The sequence below is a fragment of the Herpailurus yagouaroundi genome, unplaced genomic scaffold (genome assembly GCF_014898765.1).
Source record: "Herpailurus yagouaroundi ecotype Mexico unplaced genomic scaffold, PumYag 67700, whole genome shotgun sequence".
Taxonomy (NCBI): domain Eukaryota; kingdom Metazoa; phylum Chordata; class Mammalia; order Carnivora; family Felidae; genus Herpailurus; species Herpailurus yagouaroundi.
In genome coordinates, this window is record NW_024420499.1 from 516,990 (window position 1) to 533,887 (window position 16,898).

The 16,898-nt window shown below is 39.5% G+C and overlaps 2 protein-coding genes across 4 annotated transcripts in view; one reads left to right on the top strand and one right to left on the bottom strand.

The window, feature by feature from the left end:
• LRCH2 (leucine rich repeats and calponin homology domain containing 2) overlaps positions 1-16,898 on the top strand; it is a 102,247-nt gene that overhangs the window by 46,201 nt on the left and 39,148 nt on the right. For 2 of the 3 annotated variants that reach the window (XM_040468511.1, XM_040468512.1), the window contains exons 6-11: positions 1,386-1,519; positions 8,794-8,881; positions 9,191-9,302; positions 9,777-9,874; positions 9,972-10,030; positions 11,845-11,952. In XM_040468511.1, coding sequence (XP_040324445.1) covers positions 1,386-1,519; positions 8,794-8,881; positions 9,191-9,302; positions 9,777-9,874; positions 9,972-10,030; positions 11,845-11,952 — 599 coding nt within the window. The remainder of the gene's footprint in view (positions 1-1,385; positions 1,520-8,793; positions 8,882-9,190; positions 9,303-9,776; positions 9,875-9,971; positions 10,031-11,844; positions 11,953-16,898) is intronic. The other variant, XM_040468513.1, reaches the window with a different exon arrangement.
• LOC121025775 (protein SET-like) overlaps positions 6,458-16,898 on the bottom strand; it is an 18,074-nt gene continuing 7,633 nt past the window's right edge. Inside the window, exons 2-4 of the mRNA XM_040468514.1 lie at positions 14,579-14,584; positions 6,685-7,544; positions 6,458-6,501 (exon numbers count right to left, since the gene is read on the bottom strand). Coding sequence (XP_040324448.1) covers positions 6,473-6,501; positions 6,685-7,537 — 882 coding nt within the window. The 5' untranslated portion in view covers positions 7,538-7,544; positions 14,579-14,584 and the 3' untranslated portion in view covers positions 6,458-6,472. The remainder of the gene's footprint in view (positions 6,502-6,684; positions 7,545-14,578; positions 14,585-16,898) is intronic.

Genomic DNA, 16,898 nt, shown 5'->3' on the forward strand with positions numbered 1-16,898 from the left:
CTGGCTGAAGTCGGACGCTTAACCGACTGCGCCACCCAGGTGCCCCAAAGCTTATTTATCTTTGAGGGACAGAGAGAGACAGAGCGCTAGCAGGGAAGGGGCAGAGGGAGAGGGAGACACAGAATCGGAAACAGGCTCCAGGCTCCGAGCCATCAGCCCAGAGCCCGACGCGGGGCTCGAACTCCCGGACCGCGAGATCGTGACCTGGCTGAAGTCGGACGCTTAACCGACTGCGCCACCCAGGCGCCCCAACTTACCGTTTTCTTACTGCTCATTGTCTTTTTTATGTAAAATACTTTCTTTCACATAGTATTTTAGCCCTCATTATTCCTCTTCTCCACCACCAATGAAAGTAACTTTTCAGGACAATATTTTAGTTGAATTGACCATTTGAAAAATTATTTTATTTTAACTGGCCTGCTATCACACCTTTCAACAAATTCATTTTTCCTATATTTATATTATTTTGATTAACTTTATTCCAGTGTTTGGACCAAACAACTTTGTGGTTCTGATAAGATTATTTTAAAGAATTACATGGGTTATTATTATTTTTTTTCTGTTCTCATCACTACAGTGAATATGTTTCTTCTCACTTTTTTCTAATAAAAACAACTTTTGTGAGGGGCGCCTGGCTCAGTCGGTGAAGCGTCCAACTTCGGCTCGGGTCATGATCTCGAGGTTTGAGTTTGAGTCCTGCATCGGCTCTGTGCTGACAGCTTGGAGCCTAGAGCCTGCTTTGGATTCTGTGTCTCTGTCTCTCTCTGCCCCTTCCCCGCTCTCTCTCTCTCTCTCTCTCTCTCTCTCAAAATAAACATTAATAAAATAAAATAAGCAACTTTCATGAATTATAGATTTTATATTATTTAGTGGTTTGTTGTACTTTTAGCAAGAAAACTTTAGTCACGTACAGAAAAATTATAAATGGCAGTAGACTTTTAGTTGGTATTGTCAGATTTTTTCATAAACTGTCAGAAGTACAAATGATTCAGATATGTAAAGTTTCTATTGTGATTGTGATGTTTCAGCATAATTTAAGATTATTGAAATATATAAATAGGGGCACCTGGGTGGCTCAGTTGGTGAAATGTCCAACTCTTGATTTCAGCTCAGGTCATGATCTCTCAGTTTGGTTAGTTCGAGCCCCACGTCAGGCTCTGTGCTGACCCTGTGGAGCCAGCTAGGGATTATCTGTCTTCCCACTTTGTCTCTCTCTCTGTGCCGCCTCCTCTCGTATTCTGTCTCTCTCAAAGTAAATAAACTTAAAAAAAAAAAAATATATATATATATATATATATATATATACACATATAAATAAATTGGTAGGTGACATTAATATTTGGGCCTATATAACTAAATCTACTTACTCAATTATTTATTGACAGATATGTTTAAAGGGTAAAGTACACATATTTAAATACTTAAATATCCAAGCATGTTGCAGAATGGATAAGAAACCAGATTCTCTGGATCTTCCATCGCTGAGTAAAAGGATGCCCTCCCAGCCTCTCACAGACAGGTAATGTAATATTCTTAATATTCATACAGTCTCATTTCATGATTGCTGTCTTCTCTGTAGGTAAAAGATACAGATTCATCTTGAGTGTACTGAATATATTTAGGTTGATTGGCCCAGAATTAAAATCAACAATTGACTGAAGTGAAATATCACCATCATAGAATTCTGTGATACTAGAATAAATTTGGGATTTTCTCAAAAAACTAAGTATTACTAGTATTTTGGTAGCAAAATGTAAATGTTTGACTTTATATTACAGAAACACTAATTTCTCAGCCCTTGGCAACTGTTAATTTATTATGATAATCCCTCTATTGTACTAACTGGTATTGTAATAACTAGTAGAATTTGATTTGGGGGTGAGACATTTTAGGGTACCTTTCTCCTTTTCTTCATATTCTTTATGTCTGGATTAAAGATGACTTATCACTGATAACACTGTACGACATTGGTGTTTATCTCCTCGTGAGATTTTGAAATGGTAGATTTGACTATCTGTTTTTGATTCATCCTTTCGGGATGTCTGAAAGATTTTATGAAAATACAATTCCACCAAGTAGTATGGAAAATAATGTGGAATGGGGTGAGACTGCAGAAAGGGAGACTACACTCCTGCCTGAAATGTTTAAAGGTTTGTCATTTTATTTGTGACAAAGTTTAGAGTAATTGGAATGGCAGTATATTAAGTAGTGTTTTTGAATTCCCAAATGGGATGTTTTCTAGAATATTTCTGTTGCCTCAGTAGAATTAAATATTTACACATTATATTTAATTCCTAAAGATTATTCTGTTTAATATTATGAGTGATAATAAACCAAACAGTTCTATAAAAATTAGGCTTTATTCGTATTGTGATCTCTAGTAGTTTGCTTTACGTTTATGTAAAAATGAATTTCCTTTAGTAGTGACATTGATTATATTAATCATTTGTTTATTGTACCAATATCAGTTGAAACAAACACCAAATAGCAGTCAGATGCCTGCTGGCAGGTTCAGGGTATGTTTTATTGAATGGCCTGTACCTTGGTGTCAGCCCTCATGGAGCCCACAGTCTAGTGGAGGAGCCAGCCAGCAAATGAAGCAAAGAAACCTAATACACATGCACACATACGACTTCAAATTGTGGCAAGGGCTACAAAGGAGAGGAACATGTTTCAGGAGTGTGGTCAGGGAATGTCGCTTTGGGAAGGTGAGGTTTTAAGTCAAGACTTGAAAGGAGAAAAGCTAGCTGCGTAAAGACTAAGGGAGGAACATTTCAGGCAGAAAGAACGACACGCGCTAAGACCCGAAGTTAGGAAGAAACTTGGTGTGTTAAAGAAACTGAAAGGCCAGCACGGTCGGAGCAGAGTGACTGAAGAAAAAGACGTCCAAGTTGATTTTGGAGAAGTAGTCAGGCCTCAAGTCACGTGGGGGCTTTGGGGGCTGTGGTGTGCAGAGTTTGAATTTTACTTACAGTGCAGTGGGAAGTCAGCAGACAGTTATGAGCCGCGGAATAACATGATCTGGTTTATATTTAAACAGCTGTTTTGGCTTTTGAAAGGAGCATAGATTGGAAGTAAACAAACGTAGAAGCACAGGGACCAGTTAGGTTGTTGAAGTACTGCCAAGAGATCAAGGGGTCTGGAATAGGGTGGGTGCGGTGGAGATGAAAAGGAGTGGAAAGAACGGAGATGTATTTTAGAGATGGTCTCTAGCACTGGTGTCCAATAGAAGTGGAATATAAGCCACATGTGTAATTTTACATTTTCTTGTAATCCATTAAAAAAAAAAAAAAAGCAAAAATGGGGCGCCTGGGTAGGCCCAGTCAGTTAAGCGTCCGACTCTTGATTTCGGCTCAGGTCATGATCTCACGGTTTGTGAGATCCAGCCCCTCTTGGGATTCTCTCTCCCCCTCTGTCTCTCTCTGTCTGACTCTCTCTCTCTCTCTCTCTCTCTCTCTCTCTCAAGATAAATACACATCAAAAAAAAAGTAAAACTGAAACAGGTGAAATTAATTTTAATGTTACTGACCCCAGGATATCCAAAACCCGTAATTACATGTTTCAACATGTAATCCCTATAAAAAATGTAAGGTTTTCCATTCTTTTTCTGTTACATCATTGAAATCTGGTGTGTGTTTTTCATTTATAGCACGTTTGAGTTTAGACTAGCCATATGTCCAGTGCTCAACAGCCATATGATGGTTAGTGGCTACTATATAGGATAGTCCAAGTCAATTGAATCTACTTATGAAGCGACTCTTAGGCGTGCTAATTTTCTACTCACAGGCTGTTTTGAACTACTTAGAAAATCCCTGTGTGCACTTTCCACCTCTACGCTTATGCCTTTGTCTCTTTGATTCTTACTACCTAGAATAGCCTTCTGTGCCTTGGCGATTTTGTAAAGTATTTATTCTACATAGATAAGCATTACAGTGGTTAGGTGTATCAACTTTTGCAGTCAGGCATAATATACCCATGAAGCCCTTCTCTGACTCTTGATAACTTCATGTCCTTGTGTCATAATGTCTGTAGTCCTCAGTGTTCTTACATTTGTAAAAAGGGAAATAATCATATGGATGCTGTCGGGATTAAATTAAATAATGTATATAGAGCCCTTAACAATACCCACTTCAAAAGTTTGTTGTGAGAATTAAATGTGTACTCGGCAACTAGTTCAAGACATGATATTCAGTAAGGGTTCTGTTTTTCCCCCCTGGGAGGGTAACTTTTAGAAGTTCTGTTCTCATTTATGAAAAGAAATGATGCATGAATTGCAGAATGTAAGGATTATAAATAAAATACGATGTGTACCTGGCACAGTAGCTAATAAGGACACTCCATAAATGCTAGCAATTATTGCCTCTCTTCATCCTTCTAGACTAAGCTCCAAAGCCACTTTCTTGGGTGAGGCCCTTCCTAACCTTACCAAGGAGAATTCATTGATCACTCTTTTCTCGTGTTACTTGATATATTTACCTTTGTCACAGTCTTCAAAATATATAAACACACTCCCCCTCTGGGCTGAGAGCCCTTTGAGGCCAAACATTTGTTTAATTCATCTCCTATCTTTTCAGGCATTCAGCATAGTGTCTGACACTTGGTAATTGCTCACCTGCATTTATTTAATTTTTTATACATATATAGTTTTAAATCTTTATGTTCCTTTATTGGAGCAAGACTCCTGACCCGTATACACTGATGTAGTACTTACTAAGCATGACCTGTGCAGAAATTATACGTGCTATCCATCTAGACAGGTTTTCATTACCCTTTGCCTATCGATGGAATCGTTCCATTTATAAAGTTTCATGCATCAGAAAACTTTGAATTTGACCTGGCTATCCACGAATTCCTCTCTGAAAAAGTTAAGTGGCATTTAATTTTAGCTATCATCCTTTACAGCATGAAAAAGCTTATGCATTAGGTAGCTTCCCAAAATGTTAGTCTGCGCACAATGACATTTAGCGGAGCCGAGCCGGTCATTCTCACCCAGATTCACACAGACAGGCCTCGCTTGAGAGCCGTGCGCGAAATAGCTAGTACTTTAAGACGAAAGTACTCCTGAGTTCACCACCAGCACAGACTTCTCTTGAGAGTCTGTCTTCTCGGCCACATCTCATAATGCCACTGAAGACAGGCCAGCAACCGCCCTTCGTGTAATTCGGCATTAGAGCACCAGGTCTGTCTGACCGCGGTGGCAGGCACTGTGATTATATCCAGGTAAATAAAGGCCCATTTTTAAAAACGCCAATTTGGGATACAAATCAAGGGCACAGCATAATCAGAACTGACTTGTGAGCAATCTGGTACCCCAACTGAGGTGGAAGATTTCAGAAGCTGATGGCAAATCGTACCCATTAATTCAAGTCCCTTTCTCAGTCCACACAAGCCCTGAGGTCACCCGGCAAAGTGCATGTCAAAAAATACGGAGTCGGGGTGACCAAATTTGACGATACATTATATGACTCAGACTTGGAAAGTCATAATGAAATACATCTGTTCTGAGAGAAAAGCATCAAATCCTTTTGGTAGAAATTTAGTTTTATTGGAACAAAGCAACTTGTACACGTTTAACGTTTAAAACTGAGCCTCGTCTTTCCAATGAAAGAAAAAGGTATTTAAAAATAAACAAGAACAAAATTCCAAGAGAATGTCAATTCTAAATAAGATCCTACAGGTTCTGCCGACTCTCCTGGCAAGTGGCAGGGCTCAAACCATCATCAGGAGAGAATTTTGTTGTGAGAGGGTCATCTTCAGCTGCAAGGATGTCTGTTAAACATCACAATCACAAACCTGCCAGAGCAGAAGCCATGTGGTCAAAATGCCCGCTCAACCCACCCAAACATCTCACCCTTTGCTGACCTTCTCTGATCCTATTTTTTAAAGTTTTCTTTTTTTTTTTTTAAACAAGAGAAAGTAGACAGATAACGGTGGTAAATGCTAACTGTCCATATTCAGAGACACACTGTACTACTCTCTGAGCCCGGTATACAGAGAAAGGAGGGAAAAAGCTAGAATTCTATGCACTGCTACACAGGGGCCTAAACACCCTCCAGCTTCCAGCAGAGCTAAGGGAGCAGAACGTTTGTCTTTTTTTTTTCCCTTTTTTCCCCACAGAACATGGCAGTGCTGATTCCATAAAGTTTTTGTTGAGACGAAATTTTTAAAGGGATAAAAATGAATTTGGAACAGAAAGGGGTAGAGATTCTTTTCCCAGTGTATTCTGCTCAACGTATTCCCCCTCCCCGCCCCCCCCCCCCCAAAAAGTAGAGAACCATGGCATAAAGGGAGAGAAAAGAGACTTCAAAACATAAGGCAAACAAGGGGCGCCTGTGTGGCTCAGTCCAACTTGGGCTCGGGTCGTGATCTCACGGTTTGTGGGTTGGAGCCCCGCATCCGGCTCTGCACGGACAGCTTGGAGACTGGAGCCTGCTTCGGGTTCTGCGTCTCCCCCTCTCTCCGCCTGTGGCTCTCACGCTGCGTGTGTCTCTGGCTCTCTCTCTGAAAAACAAACAAACATTTTTTAAAAAATGAAGTACACAAAAAACAGGGCAAATGAGCACAAGAGGAGTAGATGGGCGGGTTTGTGTTCCGTGTTCGTTTTGGGAAGACTGCAAGTTGCTCCCAGAGACTGGAGAAAACTGAAAAAGGAAGGTTGGCATCCATCCGCGTTCCATTAGTTACCTTTGTCGTCATCCGGCTCACCTTTCTCCCCCTTGTCACCATCTTCACCTTCTTCTTCCTCTTCCTTCTTCTCTTCTTCTCCTTCCCCTTCTTCTTCTTCTTCCTCTTCTTCTTCTTCCTCTTCTTCTTCTTCCTCTTCTTCTTCGTCTTCTAATTCATCATCATCATCATCATCATCATCTGTATCAGGAAGCAAGTAGTACTGCAGTGGATTTGGCCAAATATCATCTTTGATGAGCTCGCCTAACTCATCCACGTCTGCATCAGGATGGTTAGTGAACCAGGCGAAAAAGCTCTCAGGTTCTTCATACTTTCTCTTCCTGCTGCCCGTGTTCGGTGCCTGACTTGAACGTTTCGTCAGATCCTTTCCAGATTTCCATATGATTTCGGTGGACTTCAAAGATGCATCACCTCTCTCATTCACGTGAAATTCCTTGGAGAGAACTTTATTTTCGAAGTAAGGGTTTTCATCAAAATATAAATCTATTTTGTAACCTGTCTGGGTATCTTCAAATTCTGCCACTTCAACTCTTGTCAGATAATGCAGCGCCGCTTCATCCTCCTCCCCAAGCAGCGCAGACACTTGTGGATGGTTGACGAATGTTGTTACCCAAAAATTTGGGATTTTGGCGATCGCTTCCGACCTCTTCTGAAAAAACGGTTGGCAGAGTTTGTTGTATTTCTCTTCGATTTTCAGGATCTCGTCGCTGGCTTGTTCATTAAGTATGTCGATTTCACTCTGTATTTCATCTATATGTTCAATCGCTTCTTGCTGTTCTTTTTCTGCGGTCTCGTCGGACCCGTCGTGGTTGGAGTTGAGCTTTTTACCGAGTTCGGCCACCGGCGCCCACATGGTGCTGCTCCGCGGTCGCGGTCACGGTCGCAGGGAACAGGAGAGAAGGGAAGGCGAAGGGGGCAGGCAGCGGCTTCCCCTCACGCCTCACGCCACACGGGTCACACGCACGGGCGCTCGCTCGTTCGCTCTATGCGACCTCCCGGCGTTCAGCCGCCTCCTCCCGGCGCGCGGTCGCTCGCTCTGCCTCGTGGCTCACGAGCGCGCTTCTTGACGACGTCACTGCCTGATGATGGGGCGGGGGGGGGGGGGGGGGGGGGGCGCGGGGGGGGCGGGAGGGAGGGGGCGGGGGGGGAGGGAGGGAGTGGGCGGGGCGTCGCGCGGGCCCTGCCCGGCCTTCTGCGTAAGGAGGGGAGGAGGCGGCGCACCTATATTGATACATTCCTGGAAAGTGTACGGATCGGCATTTGGGGAAGAAATAAGAGCATCGTGATTAAGATCAGAGACTTCAGTGTTAGATAATCTTGGGATCACATTTAAGCCGCCATTTGCAAATTGCGTGTCATGGAAAAGTTGTTCAATCCCTCCTGGCCTCAGTTTTCTCATCTGCAGAGCGAGACTGCACCACCAACCTGCTAGAGTTTTCACAAGGCGTGTGTGAGGTATTGTCTTTAAAGCACTTAGCTTAATTCCTGGCACATAATAAATGGTCCGTATGGAGTGTATGCAAGGTTGCGCGTATGTAAATTTGCAAATTAAAGCGAAAAATACCTTGCAACCTGGGTGGCATACTGTTGTGTAATTCCGAAATTTTCAAGGACAGCTCTGCCAAAACAATTGTTTATTCAGTGCTTTGCATACTTTTTTTTTTTTTTTTTGCATTTTCTCTTAATTATCGGATGGGCATTATTTATAAAGCGAAAGCGTATTTTTACAGCTAATGAAGAAGAAACTATGAAGTTAAAAACATATTTCAGTGTTCTATGGTAAAATTTGTTAAAGCAATGAGAAAAATAGAAAGGGCTTTCATTAAGAGTATTTTTTAGCAGGACTCTGCTTTTCTGAATCTCTCAGGAGAAGTAATAGTTTATTGTTAACAATTGACACTTTACAACAGAGCACATGAAGGGAAAATATTACATGAGGGATATGAATAAAATATTTTATCAGATGGTTTCTGATACTTTCCCTTCATGTCCTTAAGGATGTTAAACATCAAGAGTATATATTCTGTATTATCTAGGGACATTTTAGGTCAAGTCTGTATTGATTTAAGAAGAAAACCCTAATTGTCCTTAGAATTTCTATTTCCATAGTATGGAAGATTTTTATCCAAATAAAAATCATGGCCCTGACTCTGGGATTGGAAGTGATAATGGAGAGAAACGATTATCTACAACTGAAGTGAGTCTTTTCTATTGCTAATCTATTTTATTTATAAATTTTGTTAGAGTTTTGAAATACATAGACACTTGTGCACACTTGATTTATTTTGCTTAAAAATACAATCATTATTGCATTTAATGACTTCAGATGAAAAAAGGACATGCACATTTTTAGAAGCAGAACAGGAAAGCTTAACATACTAATTTTTGGTTTGAGAACTGGAGATGTAAAGCAGATACTCTACGCGTCTTATGTGAAATTAAAATAACCTAATCCTTATTCTATGTTTCAAGTGCCTCATTTGTACTTTGTGCTTATTCCTTTCAGCCATCAGATGACGACACAATCAGCCTTCACTCTCAAGTCTCCGAGTCAAATAGAGAACAGACATCAAGAAATGACAGTCACTCAATTGGAAGCAAACCTGATTCTCAGAAAGGTAATTCATATGGGTGCCTGCTATTTTATTTTAATTTTTTTTAATGTTTATTTGTTTTTGAGAGAGAGAGGGAGAGAGAGCATGTGTGCGTAAGTGGGGGAGGGGCAGAGAGAGAGAGGCACGCGCGCGCGCACGCACACACACACACACACACACACACATACACACACACACACAGAATCTGAAGCAGGTCCAGGCTCTGAGCTATCAGCACAGAGCCCGACGTGGGGCTCAAGCTCACGGACCTCAAGATCATGACCCAAACTGAAGTCGGATGTTCAACTGACTGAGCCACCCAGGCACCCCTATTTTTATTTCATGTATATTGCCCTTAATCAAAAATGCATTTCGAAAAATTACAATGTCTTTGGCCACCTCTTTTATTGAAAAAATATACTTTTATTCTAAACACTACAGTATGAAAGCATACTGCTTACTATTTATATTTTCTAATAATTACTAATCTATACTTAGACCAGGAGGTGTATGATTTTATTGATCCCAACACAGAAGATGTAGCAGTTCTTGAACAAAGAGATGCACATATTGGATCATATGTCTCCTTCCTTAAGGTAAAGAAAACTTTGAACAAATATTAATAACATATTCTCCTTTATCTCACAAAAGTACACCACACAGATTTAAAATGGTAACTTTCTTTTATGTAAGGGAAAAGAAAAAGGTCCTGAGAAATCTCAGAAAAATGAAGAATTGGGAGATGAAAAAAGGTAAGCATACACGAATCCTCCAATTGAAGTGTAACTTATACACGAAACATTTGTCTGCATTCCTCAATTAAACTGAAGAGGATAGTAAGCATTTAAGCTCAGTGTAGTATATACATCCCCCCCCACCACCCTGGCTAAGAAGTGTAATAATTCTACTATTACCGAGGACGACTGTACCTTCACATTCATTGCTTCATTTGAGCTATTAAGCAACTCTTGAAAATAAATGATTTTTTTTTTTTTTTTTTGCATCATTTGGCCAATAAGGATATAGACCTGGAGTTTTCAAATGTCTGGAACTGAGATGTTTCAACTCTTTGTCTACTACACTTTCCATTTCATCAGACTGGTTATAGTAATTTTAAGGGTATCTACTTCTATTTTATGAAAATAATGCACTTGAGATCTTTTCTGTATCATCTTAGGAAATGATGGAGTGTGACCTGCCACATTCAGTCACTCCTTAAAGTTGCTATACAGCTGTATAGGAAGGAAGGAAGGAAGGAAGGAAGGAAGGAAGGAAGGAAGGAAGGAACATTTGTCGTATACCTACCATGTACCAGGATCTGTGCTGTGTGCCTTCCCGTGTTTCTTATTTATTTATTTTTAAAGATTTTTATTTTGTTTTAGTAATCTCTATACCCAGTGTGGGCCTCGAACTCATGACCCTGAGATCAAGAGTTGCGTGCTCTTGCAACTGAGCCGGCCAGGTGTCCCAAAGATTATTATATAGTTTTTTAAGTTTTATTTATTTAACCCAACGTGGGACTCAAACTCATGGCCCTGAGATCAAGAGTTTCGTGCTCTCCCAGCTGAGCCAGCCACGTGCCCCTCATGTTTCTTACTTAATCTTCACTAAATCTTGCAGGGTTAGTGCTATCCCCATTTTTACAGATGAGGAAGATGAAGCTTGGGAGACTCTAAAGTTTCTTGCCTAGAACCACTTAGATGGCGTCCACTAGAACCTACGGTGTGACCCTAGCTGTTTCTGATCTCCAAGCTTTTCTCTTTTCTGTCCATTGTGCTTCCTCCAAATGACCTCATTGGTAACTTTTTAAGCAATCTTGAATTAATCATCTCTGGTACCCCATAAGGAGGTACATTGCTTTGTCTTACACTCTTTATATGTCATTCTTCTCTTACTTTCTCACTTTATCTCCTGAAGATCTTTGCCTAAACTTGAGGGTCACAGTGGCATACAAGATATGGTGAAGATACGGAGTCTTAGGGTTTGATACTGCGTTGTAAATGAAATACCTTTGGGATAAAACCACTGGAGTTTGGAGAACTTATTTAAAAATTCCTTTGTTCTCTTTGATTAAAAATTATGTATTTTAATGAGCATTTTCCTGCAAATTCGCCAGTCTTACTTGGACCTGCTTTGCATTTCCTCTACTTCAACATCTTACATAGAGACTTTTAACGTCACGATGAATAAACTGATAAACTGATAACATTTGATATTTATAAAGACAGGCATATAGGGCTCTGGAGTTCTTATTACACTCAAGACTAGGGAGTATGCGTTGTTAAATTATACATTTCAGAAATTACAAAACGGTAATACAGTTTACTTTGTTAGCCATTTATTAATATCACCAGTATGACACATTTCCTATTGACTAGAGGTTAGGTATGTTTTTATATTCCTTAAATATTCCTTATTTCTTGTTTTAATGTTTCAAGTACAAGGACATTAGGATTTTAGCTTTCAGTTGATATTAAAAACGAACGAATGGCTTCTGCTTCTGGAAGCTGGCATAAAATGTCATCTGCCTTACTTTCTGGATAACCATGTTTGTGTCACCTTTCAGACCTGGGAAAGAACAGTTACTTGCAGAGGAAGAGGATGATGATTTGAAGGAAGTAACTGATTTGAGGAAAATAGCCGCTCAGTTATTGCAGCAAGAGCAGAAGAACAGGTATTTTTTTCAGTCATGAGATTCAAATAGGCAGACATTATAATCCTCAAATGATTATTCAAAGGTTATCAAATGAAGTTTCCAGTAAACAATAGGACCATTTAAGATCTGTGTCAAGGGGCTATTAAAAGACACTAGGAGATACTTAGGAGAGAAGCGTCCAGTTACACCCACAATTAACAAATGGTTTCTGCCCACGTAGCCATTTTATTTAACTACTGTGTAGGTGTCTCTTTTTTAGTCCTGTGTGCTAAATAATAGCAACTGATTTATTTGTTGGTATTCATTTTAGCTCACAACAGCCTTAGAGACGTTATAAGCATTTTTCCCCGTGTCACGTGTGTGTAGTATGCTTTTTATGAAATTCCAGACTACTTGGGATATGCATAAACTCCTTAGAATTGAATGGACTTACATAATTGTTGATTAAATCAGCATTATGGTTTGAAGGTCACAGGTTCACTTTGGTCTGCTGCTTGGTCAGGGAGGGTTTCTCCCTCTGGCTGGACTTTCTCCAGATGCACGTGCCGTTGGCCATAAGAAAGACATGATATGAAGGAGTATGAAATGAGTGCGAGTCCCTTTTCAATTACAGAAGTTCTGCGTGCTGCTCAGGTCAGCTCTTCGTGCATCTGCATGATTTAGTTTAGTTTTGAAATGGTAAAGAAGATCTGAGTGGTTTTTTGCTTTGAGAAAATTAAAAGGATAATTTTGGTACATTTATTAGTGTGGGTAACTAATGAGTATTTTGTTTTTCTTAATCAAAACAATAAATGTTTGTGGCTCACGTGACCGTGTTTTAGGATGTATACTGGCATTTGCTTAGATAGGCTGAGCATATGAGATATACTGGCATTTGCTTAGATAGGCTGAGAATAATGGCTGTTAAGACAGCAAATTGCAGATTCAACGTTTATTTATTTTTGGGACAGAGAGAGACAGAGCATGAACGGGGGAGGGGCAGAGAGAGAGGGAGACACAGCATCGGAAACAGGCTCCAGGCTCCGAGCCATCAGCCCAGAGCCTGACGCGGGGCTCGAACTCACAGACCGCGAGATCGTGACCTGGCTGAAGTCGGACGCTTAACCGACTGCGCCACCCAGGCGCCCCCAGATGTGTGGTTTTAAGGGCCACTATGTTTTTTAAAATAATTACTAAATATTTTTTGTGCGTGTGTGCAGCTACTACATTTATAGAATTAAAAACCATACTAGAAAATATCACTCATCCTTATTCCTTCTATATCTAATGTATCCTCATTCCCAGTTCATGTTTTTCTTTTACCATAACTTTCTATCACCCTTTTCTGTGAAATTTATTTTCTAATCTCTTCCTATGATTCATTTCTAATGGGCCTCTTTTTATACTGGCTACTTGTGAGTGCTAGTGTATGTTTTTCCCCTTCCAGTATAATCCGAGTATTGATCTCCCCCATGGTTTAAGAGGTTTGTCGAAGCAAGCCATCACCTGCTCTGTGTAGCTTAAGAAATAGTTGAGTTTCTGTCTTTTGTACCTGGCGGGTGAAATAATTGTATTTACCATTATGAGCAGATAATATTGATTTTGAAAGAACCCACGACAGTATTTCTCTGATTGTGTGAAGAATAGCACCAGAGTACATAATTTTAGATTTTAACATCGTCCTATATATCATTTCTATATTTTCCAGTTTTCTACTACTGTATTAGTTTTTAATCTATTCCTGTGACTTGAATTACTCTTTTTAGCATAGAAACAACATCAAATGATGTTTCCTAGCGTTTTTTTGTGTGATAGTTTTGTGATCTGTACAAAATAGCACCTAGCACTGTGCCTTGTACATGGTAGGTACTCAGTAATATTATTAGTTAACTGATTGCTGGAAGATGAGGTAAACAAATGTAAAGCTAATAGGAACTATTAATTTAGTGATGTCCTTTCTAAATAACTTACTTTTTTAGATGTGTGCAGAAGCAATTTATGTCTGATGTTTCTCTTCATCTCCCTTTTCAGATGTTAACACATAGGAGTACAGATTTTTTAAAGATAAACGTTAATATGCAGTGACATTAATGTAATAATTATGTCTAGCTTTGGAAGGCATTAAAATATTTATCATATCTGGTCATAATGTAAGGAGCACATTTTACTTTTGAAATGTATGATTTATAAACAATTTTAATTAGATCCTTGGCCAGTTCTGTTAAATTGATCTCGGAATTTTTTTATGCTAACTCTAGCATTTTCTCCACTAAATAATCTCTTCCCTTTTTCTAAAGTATGTTGCTACTGCTCACATCTCTTAGGTATAGATAATTAAGATTTTTGTTTACTATTACAATACTTGAATTGGAGTGAGTCCAAGAAAATCAGAAGTAATCTTCTATAAGGATGTATCCATCCCTTAGAGGATTTGATGTTATTTACACCTTCTCTGGTTGTAGATTTCTCTTCCATACTGCATTGTAGATTCCAACTTTATTAATAAAGAATCTGAAATGCTATTTAAAATTGCAGATCAACCAGGAGTTATAACATGTCTCTTTAGGTTGTAACACAGTCGTTGCAATGTTTTTGTTTGTTGTTTGTCACGATTTAAAATAATTTATTTAGAGTAAGGTTACCCTCGCATATCAGGAAGTACCACCTCGGACTCCTGTTTTGACTGTATACTACTTAGAAGTTCTTTAGCTAGCTACTAGTTGAAGGTAAATGCAGTGGTAGCTCTGAGCTGAAAGAAGCCGTGTGCGCACTCCCAAACGAGAGGCTATTAAAAAGCTGCTTAGGTTGGGTTCAGCGATGATTTTCTTAAAGCAACTTTGCCAGCTGTTTAGTTCCTGCTACTTTTAAAAATGTCCTTTATTCGTTACGCATGTTTATACTAATACTAGGTGGATGAAGCTACCCTAGGAAAATAACAAGAGGGTATTGCACAGAATTAATAGTCAAAAAGAGTGGGAAAGGAGATCGAATAGACTATCAAGTAGATAACTGGTACGTGTTCAAAGTCTGAAGCCTAGTTTTTAGAAGACTGTTTCCTCTCTGAATTGCATAGGTTAAGCTACTTTGTATTGGCAGTTTACTGTTGAGTTTTTAGAAGCTCATCTTAACCCCCTTATCAAAATACTGGATTATTTCTACTTGTATTTGAGTGTATTGAAGTCCCTCTGAATCAGTGAAACTGTCCATATTAAAATAGCTATTCTGCAAGTGTTTAAAAAATGTTTTAATTTATTTTTGAGAGAGAGAGAGAGAGAGAGAGAGAGAGAGAGAGGCAGAGTGTGAGCAGGGGAGGGGCAGAGGGCGAAGGAGACACAGAATCTGAAGCAGGCTCCAGGCTCTGAGCTGTGAGCACAGAGCCTGATGCAGGGCTCAAACTCACAAACCATTAGATCATGACCTGAGCTGAAGTTGGACGCTTAATCTACTGAGGCATCCAGGCGCCCCTATTCTGCAAGTTTTCAACATTCGCTGTAATTTGGGAAATTAAGAAAAAAATACTATTGTCTTAAAAATTACCTTAATGTTCTACCCTAAAGTATTTAGCTAATTCTTCAAATTTCCACCAATCCTTCTTATCTATCTTATTATTAGAGAGGTGGCTACTGTTATTTTTCTTACACAGATTTTCTTATTATGTGGCTTTATAATAAGTTGACGTTTAGCTGGCTCCTTAGAATTTGCTTGGTTATCATCATAGAGAAAGGATTACAATATATGTGGGTCTTTTGCAATGAATAGCTTCAGTTGACCGGTTCCCATTGCATGTTCATTCCTCTTAACTTGTATGCTATTTTCTATTATATCTTTCTTTTTAATAATTACGTTATTTGCTGTTAAGTGTGTCCTGAGAGTTTTCACTTATTGTGGAAAGATGTACTTCTGAGTACTATGTGATACGGCTGAATAAAAAAAAAAAAAAAAAAAAGCAATTTTGAAACGTTCTATTGATGTATAACTAAGGATCATGGAAAGGAGAATCAGATTTTGAGAAGTTCATTACTTTGGTTTGGAATTTTGAAATTATGTACATAACCAATTTCATGGGATTTTTTTTTTCTGACCATACAAGTAGTCCAGTGTTAACCTCTAGCTTGTTATATAACTAATTAAGTAGTTCTCTCAACCCTTGAAATCCATCCATTCTTTCTTTTCTGTTTGCTTTACTAATGACTTCCCTGTCCTCTCCCCCTAATCTTACCCCTTCCGTCTTTTGGTTTGGGTGATGTACGGGAGATGTGAATACAGACGGAGGCGTTTATGTTCTAGAGCATCGTTCAGTGAAAACCTCTTCCAGAGGACCAGAGCAGCAGGGCATGCATCAGGGTGTCTATAGAGTTTGTGGAAGCCTTAAGTGTTAAGGGGCCAGGTGGGTACAGCTGAATTTTATAGTCTTTTACTTAAAACATAGTACTGGTAACTGGATTAGGGAAATGTGTTAATCATCTAGAATAGATATTTAGATAAAGCAGATGTTTATTATTATTATTATTTTTCAATGTTTATTTATTTTTGAGAGAGAGACAGACAGAACATGAGCAGGGGAGGGGCAGAGAGAGGGAGACACAGAATCCGAAGCAGGCTCCAGGCTCTGAGCTGTCAGCACAGAGCCCGACGCGGGACTCGAACTCGTGAACCGGGAGGTCACGACGTGAGCTGAAGTTGGACAGCTTAACTGACTGAGCTACCCAGGCGCCCTAAGCAGAGGTTTATTTTGACCTTTAACATCACAGAGTAAAACATTAAAGATCCACGTACAAACAAACATTTACATAGGAGAATTCTTAAGTGTATGAAATACGTTTTATAGGTAAGTAGGTCTCAACTGTTTTTTTCTTTCTCCTCCAGTATGACTCCTATGCATCAGTGATCACAATGCTAGTAAGTGTGGTTTGAGGAGAATTCAGAATTTACTGTAGTGAGGGCATAGTAATATGATGGGGGGGGGGGGGGGGGGGGGGGGGGGG